The 10,829-nt window shown below is 34.5% G+C and overlaps 2 protein-coding genes across 3 annotated transcripts; one reads left to right on the top strand and one right to left on the bottom strand.

Annotated features, from left to right (window-relative positions):
* Positions 1–1,210: 1,210 nt before the first annotated feature.
* Positions 1,211–3,692, top strand: LOC18094149 (protein WVD2-like 3). Of its 2 annotated transcripts, XM_024582665.2 has the most exons (6): positions 1,214–1,532; positions 1,682–2,102; positions 2,276–2,396; positions 2,598–2,669; positions 2,828–2,947; positions 3,234–3,692. In XM_024582665.2, exons 2-6 carry the CDS (start codon positions 1,684–1,686, stop codon positions 3,450–3,452), a joined length of 951 nt encoding a protein of 316 aa, XP_024438433.2. In that variant the 5' UTR covers positions 1,214–1,532; positions 1,682–1,683; the 3' UTR covers positions 3,453–3,692. The 2 variants fall into 2 exon arrangements, with proteins under 2 accessions (XP_024438437.2, XP_024438433.2); XM_024582669.2 differs by lacking the exon at positions 2,598–2,669 and having other exon boundaries at positions 1,211–1,532.
* A 1,313-nt stretch (positions 3,693–5,005) lies between these two features.
* On the bottom strand, positions 5,006–6,930 carry LOC18094150 (uncharacterized). The gene is made up of 3 exons (XM_006368322.3): positions 5,907–6,930; positions 5,466–5,638; positions 5,006–5,365 (listed from the first exon to the last, which is right to left on the bottom strand). Exons 1-3 carry the CDS (start codon positions 6,447–6,449, stop codon positions 5,251–5,253), a joined length of 831 nt encoding a protein of 276 aa, XP_006368384.2. The 5' UTR covers positions 6,450–6,930; the 3' UTR covers positions 5,006–5,250.
* Positions 6,931–10,829: the final 3,899 nt, after the last annotated feature.

Genomic DNA, 10,829 nt, shown 5'->3' on the forward strand with positions numbered 1-10,829 from the left:
ATGAGATATTAATTTTGAGGATGTAGCTCAACTGGTTAAATTTTAAATTTGCTCTTTAAAAATTATCAGTTCGAGTCGTATAAATTTCAGGGTCATTAGAGGCTTATATGATTGTTAACTTCAGGGCCCGTGTGATTAGTCGAGGTGCGCGCAAACTGATCCAGACACCCATCTTAATTAAAAAAAAAGATATTTTTTTAATATATTCACATTCTTCTTGCTATATTCACAATCGTTATTTATATTTTACTCGTAATAAATCAAGTTGAGTTATGTGATGAACTCTTTTCATTCATTAGTTATTCAACTTGATCTATAATTTTTTTAATTTTTAAGAAATTGTATTTAAATTTCATGAAACATTTACAAAATCACATTCTACAAAATTACTGTAAAGAGTCTCACATATAGTCTTAATTTTTTCATGTTACATTTAAAGTATTAATGCAATATATACTTTAAAAATATAGAATTATATTATTAAATATCACTAGCTAGCTATTCGAATTGATTGTTAAATATTGTTGATGGTTTGTATAACTATATGTATAGATCATTCAAGATCCTTTTTTATATTTAGAAATAATACACAGTATTGAATTATGTGCTTATTATATCTTAAATTATGTATAGACGTATTCTTTCTTCGCGAGGTAAATACACCTACTGATCTTCCTGCTGGCATTGGCTCTAGCAACCAAGCAATTATCCTCCTAGCCTTCGTGTTCTGATTCAAGCTGATGCCATGCATGTAACCCTCTGGCGTCCCTAGCTAGTTTCCGTTTTCTTTCATTTATCTAAAGATAAATTGTTACAAGAGTTTGATTATTGCCTGCTAAACGTCTCCCCCTTTGCTGTTCAAATTTGTACTTGGTTAGAGCTCTAAGTTTTTATCATGATCTGGTCGTTGAAATTCCTGGCTCAAACTCTTGCTGGCTTCCCTCTGTGGTGTCGATATTCTTAGTCATATGATCCTTTGCTTATATCTTGCTCTCATCTCCTTCTTTTTTCCGTGCGGGTTTGTTTCACCCAACAGTATTCCGATGCTGTTTCGCGATACCGACTCACGGTATCGTCTCAAGCCTCCACAAAAAATATACGCAATGTCCAACTCAGGACCCTACAACCTTCTCCATTTTGGCCTTTAACGGAAATGATCTACACTTGGCTTTCACAGTTTAACCCCAGATAGAACCATATGCTAATGACAAATCTCAGTGGATAAGCATGCAGATGCCGGCCCCCAACAATTACAGTGGGTGAACATGCCATATCGAACGATTACACAACATAGAGCCAAAGCGACGAAGGTCCATGAGATGTCACAGTGTCTGCCCTTCCTTGCCTGCCACTTGCACCAATTACTAAACCTTTGGCCACCAATTACCAAATGTATTGTTCTGCTCACTATTCAATTACATAGCCATAAACCCTTCTTTCTAGTTGACTAAAAATTCACACGACTAGTATATATTTAGTATCAGGCTCCATAATCTGGCATCAACAGCAGTAAGAGAGTGGGCTAGCTTAAGGTAAGTTCATCCTTGTCCAACCTAGTCCTCTAGTCAGCTTAGAGTTGATTTTTCATTTCTATGCTTTTTTCCTTTTTCTAAACCATACTATAAATGATTATTTATATATATCTCAACTGTTCGTTTTATTCTTGGAATGTTACGTGCAGTTATGGAAGAAAAGGTAGCAGCTGAACAAGTACATAAACAAGAACAGATTAATGAAGAGGAGTCCGGTGTTGTACAAAACTATGTAAGAGAAGTGGAGAACAAAGAAGAAAAAGCTGATGGTATTGAAGTTGAAAAGCCACAAATACCAAAGGAAATAAAGGAGGAAAAAAATGAAAGCAAAGCAGAAACAGCTATTGATGATAACAAGCAATCACAGGCAAAAAAAGTAGGAGTAAACCAGGCAGATATAGCAAAGAAACCAAAACAGGCCCCAAAGCAAATTCCCAAGATGAAAATCACAGTTCCTCAACCATTTTCCTTGGCCACTGACAAAAGAATGTCTAGAGAAAGACGAGCTTCGGTGGATTTTAAAGACCTGCAACTTCCTAAACTATCCAAATCTGCTAGTGTCAACTACAAGTAAGTTTATCAGAATTTCGCAGTTTCAACCTTTTCTCTACTTCAGAGTTCTGAAGCACATCGATCAACTTATAGCCAGGGGCATTTAAACAAACTGAGAACAGAATAACATTACGCTGAGCTAACACCTTGAAATACTTGAGTATTTACGGTTTCAATGATTCATGATTCAGGGTGCAGTCCTCGCCTAGTGCTAAAGATCTAGTGGCCTCTAAGCTGAAGCGTAGTGCTACTACTGCATCAAATCCCAGGCCGAGAGTTACATCTACCAAAACTGATGATAAGAAAGTTGAGGTGAGTTCCATTTTGATTAACGACAAAAAAATTAGCAAGTATTATGAGAAATATCTTCTCAAGCTTTCCCCTAACTGAGTATAAAGACAACCTAGTTTTCTGAAAGACTCAGGGGAGAGTCAGGAAGGCAAGCTTTATTTAACTAATTTGTTCATTGATAACAATATTCATGACGCTATGTCTATGGCTTTCAAATAACAGAACGGTGTAAAAACTAAAGAAAAAATTCAGGTGAAGGACATCCAAAACAAATCTTCACAATCCATTCCCAAGGTATATTAATTATTATATTCGTTCTCTTCATTCTCAGACACCTGTAAAGCCTGTCCTCTTAAATTTCAGCAGACATTAGGTACTTCCTCCCATTGATTGAACTTATATATACAAGAATTTCCCGTCACCTAAAAATTTATACGCATTAATGATTACAGAAGAACCAAGCAGAGGAATCGGAGACTAATAAACTTCGGAAGAACTCAACATTCAAAACATTGCCATTGCCAAGCTTCATTCTTCGGAAAGAATCGACCTCAAACCCTGAGATAAAGAAGGTAAGCTGTCTAAATTTCTTTTACGTCCAAGAAAAGGGGAAAAAGAGAGAAGTTTATAGATTTTCTAAGCCAGAAAGGCCTTCCCAATAAAAGTTTCAGAATCTATCTCCTTTTTGTTATTTGCTAGTAGTTCGGTTATTATTTCGAGGGGTTTCCAATAATAAATCCTTCTAAACTAGACAAGAAAGAAGAATCAAACTGCATTGCATCGAATATATATCAGGGTGTTCATGGCCATTATAGAGACTACGTAATCTTACGACTATTGATGTTCTGTGACTTGCAGGTTCCTACAACTGGCCCAAGGTCTGCTCTGCCTGGCCGCCATGGACACAAGTCTATCAGCGATGCTGAGAAGAACAAAACCAAAAACATAGGCAAGAACACCGTTTCAAGAACAATAAGCAGCAGTGCGAAGGAGACTATAAGCACACTAATTAAAGGGACTCGGAAGGCTTTGAATCCTTCAAAAGAGACTGTTAAATCTGTTGTTTCAATTGCCTGATTGACGATGCAGACCAGGACTTCGTGATGACACGGCAATTTATAGCGTGTTCTTGTTCAATTGTTAAGAGTTATTTTCTGCAGTGGAATTTGAGATGCCATAACATGTGGCAGAGATAGAATACACATCAATTTAGGATTTATCCTCCCTCCCTTGTATGCAATGAATCCATGTGTTAAGTATTATGTAATGTTAATTAGCCATGATCTTGGGATATGGCATGCCCAGATTAGCAAAGAAGCTCTCTTATCACTTCCAGAGATGGAACTTACGGTTTGAGTTTTTTTGTTTTTTAGCATAGTAAAAACAAATAAAAATTTGATTAGAGAGTTGAAGATGACTATGCAATTTTGTAAGTGTTACATGCAAACTTTTTTAAATTATAAAACTATTGTACACAAAATTCAATAAAAAAAAGAAAAGATAAAAAAAACATCAAAACTTCGATGATGACATCATTAATATATTGAAAAGATCTCAACAAAATAAATTTAACATCACAAAAAAAAATCACGAATGGTGACCGGAATGGGTCACATGAGCGCCTCAAAATCAAGTGAGTTCCGATATCTTTGGACAACTCGTGTGGTCCATTCTAGTCACCGTTGATAATTTTATTTTGTGTTGTTGGATTTATATTGTCGAGATCTTTTCAACGGTATCAATGATATTATTATCAAACTTTTGATATGCCTCTAATTTTTTTATTAAATCTTATATTCAATAATTTTGTAATTTAAAAAAAGTTATAAATTACAATCACGTGTGAATAGTAAATGTGTAATTTTTTAAACTTTATTATCTATTTAAATATTTTTTGCACCTTATTATTTTATTAATTTTCTTTTACTACGCTTAGAGTTAAAAAAAAATGAAAAAAATGAAAACTCCTTTCAGCTTCCTTAGCGGAAAAAAAGTGTGCCGACTAATTAATTATAGTTTCAACATCACCAAGCCAAAAGAATACTACTCAAACTTCGAAAAAACCAGCAGCTGCATTGTTTTAAAATAAATGTGTAGCCATTGCTATTAGACTTTTTTTTTTAATTTAATGTGGGTGTTCGGCCAGCTTGCGTGTACCTCGACTAATCCTACGGACCCTGAAGTTAACGACCATGTAAGCCTCTAGTGGCAATCATATGAGCAACCACAGGGCTAGAACCTGAGACCACAAAAGTGGCAATCATATGAGCAACCATAGGGCTAGAACCTGAGACCACAGAAAAAACAAACCTTTTGATCCCAAACATTTATTATTAGACTACCACCTAGATAGTTTTACTATTAGACATTGCTTTATGTGAACTAAAACGGCGGAGTTCAAGCATCTAATTTTGGAAGTCCCAAAATACCCACCAAGATGAAGTTAGTGTTTGATAAAGGTAATATTTGACATTGAGATGGCAATTCAAGAAGTTTTTATTTGAAAATATATTTAAATTTAATTCAAACATTAGTATATCATAACAATTATAAATTATAAAAAAATTAATTTAAAAAAAATCAGAAACAAAAGCATCCGAAAGAATTGATATTCACATTTGACAATAGACTTAGGAGAAGATATTTTAGATTTGGACAGATTACACTATACAAACATCAAGCAAGGGTAAAACGACGAGTAGAAACCCCACATTCTCTCCCTCTCAGCTTCAGGATGCAAGCAAGAAGCTTCCCTCTAAGATTACAAGAATAGAGTAACATAACCCTCCTTTTCTTATTCTTCTTGTTAATTATTGAAGTTCGTTAGTTATATAATCCCTCTTTAAAAATGTAAAATCAAGGGACTGTCCCTCTGCTAAAATGCAGCAACCATGGCCGCTGCTGATGACACTTCACTCTTGTCCTCCTCCTCCTCTTCACCGCCTTCCTCTGCCTCCCACATAAAACTTGCATACGATCCCAATACCATGCTATACATGACGAAAACAAAGGAGTAAATTAGTCACGTAATCCCATTAATATTAAGTAAAAGTTATTTAAGAGATTAGGAGGGTGTGGTGTGAAAATTACCAATCATTAGGAGAGGCGAAAACAGCTTGATCAAAGTAAGATTTAGCTCTCTCCCCATCCCTTTTTGCATCCCAAATTAATTTCCCATACAAAGACAACACCTCTCCGTCTCCTGGACTCGCCAATATTGCTCTCCCGTAGTACTCCTCTGCTTTCTCCGCGTCTCCCTCCACCTTTGACCAAACCAAAAAAAATAAAATAATAAACAACTACTCGATCAAGCTACTTTGTGTCAACTAAATGTGATATAATTGCTTTACAAAAGTGATTTTTTTTTAAAAAAAATAAATAAATAAATATATATATATATATTTATTTATTTATTTATTTTTGACATAAAAAAACACAAAACAATATTTTTCATATCAAGTATATTTTTGCAACACACCCGAATAAAAACCACCTCTTAATCATTTCATTAATTAATTAAACATTTCCTACCTCGTGTAAGTATTTTCCGTAGTTTCTTAGAATCAAAGCATCGTTGGGGTTTGACTTCAACATTTGCTTATAATAATCACCCATCTTGCTAACATCATCACCGCCGCTTCTCCCATGTCGGCCGTTTCCCCCATGTCCGCCGGAGGATTTACCGAATCCGTCTCCGGAAAAACCTAACTCCTCCAATGGAATCCCGCTCTTCGGCCAGATTCCAGCGTAATCATCCACCCTGTCCCCAAACACATGCTCCTCGACCTCTGGTATCATCGACGGAAAAGACCGCGAACCAGCACCGGAAGGCTTCTTCAGCCCTCTGGAAGCCTCCCTCTCCGATCTGATGACATTACTCTCCGACAACGCCCTCCGAATCGGAGCTCCTGTCTGGTGATGATTGATATCCAAATGCAGCGAATCTCTCGGAGAACTAACACCGGAGAAGATGTTAGTCGGTGAATCGTAACGTGTTAGAGAGATTTTAGGTGAGCCTGGCCGAACCGTTGATTGGATCGGAAATGAACCGGTTCTCAGTGGAACAGATTTCATGGCTTGGTTGATTGATTAGAGTGAGAACTTGATGAAAAAGTCTTGGAAGGGCTGAACTTGAAGCTTCTGTTCCGAGCTTTTGAGTTGTGTACTTATAGGGGTTTATGGACCGTTGGATCTGGCGACTAAGTTGACTTCAGAGAGAAGGAGATGCTGACACGTTTATGCGTGCACGTGAGGGGGGCTAAGGAGAAGGCACGAGCGTGGGAGTCGGGGATCAAGGGACTGTTTTGTTGAGTTGTGTAGTGCACGCGTCACGGGAAGTGCGTGATGGGATGATGTGGCAGGGCCGCGTGGAAAGGTCAGTATAAGTGGGTCCTACGTTATGGTACGGATTTGGAGCACCGCAGTGAGGTGCAATGTATGGGCTTGAAGACTTAAAAACAGCCTTCTTCTTGTTTTTTATGCGCAGGCAAATTTTGTCCTGTCTTTTTACTCATTTTCCACTTAAGTCTTTAAGTTGCCAAAATATATCATGTTACTACAACGCAACACATTCCTGCCAATCATTCTCAATTTCTTTCCACAAATGTAAGAAGAATTCGCCTTTTTTTGATTTTTTCTTTCTTTTTTTAATATAAAAATTTTAGTTTTCCTTGCGTTCCAATGTTTTTTTTTTTCTTATCAACTCGTGTTTCCAGCTTTGTACCACTATTAATTTTGTATTTTAGTACAAATTATATCAAATTAGTTGTTTTTTAATGCATTTATATCAAAATAATATTTTTTTTTTTTTAAATTTTTATTTCTGATATCAGCATTTCAAAACAACTCAAAATTATAAAAATATTTATAAATTTTTAAAAATAAACACACTCTTAATATATAATTGCCACTTGGATTATGAAGGTTTAATTGGTCTTAATGTATAAATTATATATGATATGAGAACATTATTAATATCTAAAAACATCTTTACTTAGAAATTATATATATTATTTATATCAATTAATGTCTCCTCTCTACTCTTTTGTTTTTCTTGTTTCATTTACTATAATCACAACCAAGTTATTTTTTCTTAAAATTCTGATTAAATGATAATTACGTTTAATTTTCATAATTGTTTCATATTTTAATTCAAGAAATTATATATATTAAAAAATATTCTTGAATGCACATAGTTATAAGAGATAAAATTAATTTCAATCAATGTCCAAGAAAAACGAATTGGTTAACAATGCCAGGTGTTTCTCTACTATTGATTTTCATTAGTTCGGTCTTAACTGCTACTAATATAATTAATGGAGTCACTTTACTTCTACTATACTTTAAAACGGGTAGAAAAAACATTATACAACTATTATGGTTTTAAATTTATTGCATCATAGATTATATTGTAAATATAAAGTATTTATTCTATGAATGACACTGTAACATCATAGAGGTGTTATTTTTACTGTTTTTTATGCTAAAAATTGTTAGGTCTTGTATGACCGCCAGACTCAAAACTATTAGATTTGATTTGGCCGTCAGACCAAAAATCTTGAGTCTGGAATTGCCACCAGACTCAAAACTCTTAGGTCTGGCTAAGCCACAAGACCCAAGAGTATTAGATCTGGTTTGGTTGCCACTCAATGTTTTAGGTTTAAAATTATTATCAGATCCAAGACAATTGAATTTAGCTTGGTCGTTAAATTCAAGACTTTGAGTCTGCAATTACTGTCAAACCCAAGATCTTAGATCTAAAATTGTGTCAGGCCCATAATTATTAAAACTCAAGACACTTAAAATATTCTCTATACTTTTCGTGTGTGTGTGTATATATATTTGTTTTAATTGATAGAGTCACTCTACTGTATATTTTATTAACATTCAAGTTTCTTAACCTATAAAACCGGTAAAAAGGATATGTTGTCACAATGTAAAAGTGTCATATATCCAATATGGATGGGAATAACAAGCTCATGTATTAAAATTCTTTTTTTTTTTGTGTTAAATTTCAAATATTCAATAAAATGGAAAAGGTAAAAAAAAAAACATGAAACCCCATTTTAACCCTAGTTGAAGAAACAAAGAAACAAGAAACATATTTGTAATTATATCTAGATACACTAGACTACAATAAAGAAAGAACATCAAAGAGTTTGAGAAAGAACACCATGAAGAAACTATTGTATTATTTGTTTCTACAAAATGCATATTTATAGCCTACTAGGTACACTCAATAAATATGGGCAACATATGAGCCAAACAATGCATGAACTAGATAGTAAATATAGAGCGATAAACATGAATGGAATTAAGGACATTCAAGAACTAAAACATCACATTTCTCAACACTCTCCCTTGATGCTAGCTAGCTTCATGTGCCAATCCAAATTGAGCTCCAACAACTCCATACTTGGCCTTAGTTAAGGCTTTTGTGTATATATAATATTTATAGATAATATAAAAAAAGATTTAATATAGTTGTCATGTTTTGTTGTTTTCTAGTTTTATGAAGTTGAGGGGCTGGAATGTTAATGTAATATATGATAGATGGACAATTATTATACAAAGACTTGGTGACAAGGAAAGTTAAGAAACAAGTTCCAAAACCAAGGCTGGATTACTCTGTATTGTGAGGAGATAAGAATGAGGGCAAATGGTATTCGTCTGTCTCCATGTTCCCGAGCTGTTTTTTATTTTTGAGTGGATGTCGTCATTAAAGAAGATTCCATACATATCTCTGTCTTTGTCATGTAAATATGAATTTAGAAAAATCTGGAAGAGTATCCTTCAACTTGTTAGTTCTTGTGTATGTCTTTGTCATGTAAATATGTAAATATGGATTTAGAAAAATTTGCATGTCTTTGTCATGCAAATGGTATTCGTCTGTCTCCACTTTCTTCATGCAGCTGTAGCAATTAAAATCCTAGTGAAAGCCTCCGCCTCGTATGCTGGTTGGTTCATCTCCTCCTTCCCTTTCTAGTTTCTCCTCCTCCTCCTCATCCTTGGCCCCCTGTTTTCATTCTTTCTCAGCTCTCAAGCACTGTATTTGGACTGCAAATTACACTGGGGACATGGACCACCTCCTTGGCCTCATGTGATCCCACGTGAGAGCACTTCAAGGAGCACCCCAATTGGAGAGAGTTGCCTTTAATCAAACTCAAATCTCAATTCGGTTTTATGATTAAAAAAAAATTGATTGAATTTAAAACAATTTCTTGGGACTAGAAGACAGATCTCACTTATCATGAGATGCATAAAAAATAAATAAAAGAGAGATGCTATTGATATTGACTTGCAATTTGAAGTAAGGAAAAGCAAATCCCATCTTCCTTGGTTGAGTTGGTTTATCTTTTCAAGTTGAAAATCACCAAGGAAAACTCTCATTGGCCAAGGAACTGTCCGCCATTCTTGTCTCTATCCTCGACTCGGAAACAGGAGAATATAAAAAAGATGGGTTGATGAAGATGAAATAAAAGGATGGCCAGATGTGATAGCATAGTCTTAAAAGTTTTTTTATTTAAAAGTATTTTTTAAATATTTTGAAATCGGTGTTGATAAAAATGAAATAAAAGGATGGCAAGATGTGATAGCATAGTCTTTAAAGCTTTTTTAAAAAAATTAATTTTTTTATTTTAAATTATTTTTTAGATATTTTTAAATTATTTTAATACACTGATATAAAAAAATATTATTTTAATATATTTTTAAATAAAATCCTTCCATTTTTCTATATATTTTCCTTCGATTTTAAACGAATTCAGTCTACTCCATAGATGGTTGACATAGTGGATCTTTTGTGCGAGCTTGAAGCAATACATGAAGAGTGCTAAATAATTTATATAAAAAACCAAGATTGAAACTACGGATGGGATTAGAATTAGAGCTTCTTTCTTGTGAAAAAATAAATTAAAAAAAAAAAAAAAAAAAAGATAATGCTCGGGCATCCTATTCGGGACGCTAAAAAAGAATGCACCAAATAAATTATATTTGCTTCAGTTCTCATGCTTGGTTTAAGCCGTGAATCTCAAATCCTCAAGTTTACAAGTTGAGTTCATGAAAGCTATAAAATCCACCATTGATATTTGATAGTACTGGCATCAACACCTTGCTATCAAGCGAGACCTTAGGAATAGCTGCACCCGTGCTGACTCATTTCAATTTAGAAAAGAGGAGACCTCGCTTTATGTTAGTCTCCGTCTACCCTCTTCTTATCGACTTCTGTATTTACCATTCACAAATGTGTGAGTTTCACGTGCAATAAGAAGAAAATAGTGTGAGCTTATATCATTGTGTTTTGTTCCAGCTTGCATCTCCAGCAAAAGATGCGAGGGGTAAAAGGTTTCATCAAGCTGATGAATGAATGAGCTTAACTTAGGCGCATACTGTTTTTATTTCTTTTCAGGGAAATGCTAATCTATGATCTATGTTGGCAACTACACGAATTAGACG

Source organism: Populus trichocarpa, chromosome 1 (genome assembly GCF_000002775.5).
Source record: "Populus trichocarpa isolate Nisqually-1 chromosome 1, P.trichocarpa_v4.1, whole genome shotgun sequence".
NCBI classification, from domain to species: domain Eukaryota; kingdom Viridiplantae; phylum Streptophyta; class Magnoliopsida; order Malpighiales; family Salicaceae; genus Populus; species Populus trichocarpa.

Bases quoted from the DNA above. Each gene is read 5' to 3' on its own strand.
- LOC18094149 (XM_024582665.2), top strand. From the start codon at position 1,684: ATGGAAGAAAAGGTAGCAGCTGAACAAGTACATAAACAAGAACAGATT. The intron at 2,670-2,827 runs GTATATTAATTA...TAATGATTACAG, and splicing joins CTTCACAATCCATTCCCAAG to AAGAACCAAGCAGAGGAATC. The intron at 2,948-3,233 runs GTAAGCTGTCTA...TGTGACTTGCAG, and splicing joins CAAACCCTGAGATAAAGAAG to GTTCCTACAACTGGCCCAAG.
- LOC18094150 (XM_006368322.3), bottom strand. From the start codon at position 6,449: ATGAAATCTGTTCCACTGAGAACCGGTTCATTTCCGATCCAATCAACG. The intron at 5,639-5,906 runs GTAGGAAATGTT...GTTTGGTCAAAG, and splicing joins ACGGAAAATACTTACACGAG to GTGGAGGGAGACGCGGAGAA. The intron at 5,366-5,465 runs GTAATTTTCACA...CGTCATGTATAG, and splicing joins TTCGCCTCTCCTAATGATTG to CATGGTATTGGGATCGTATG.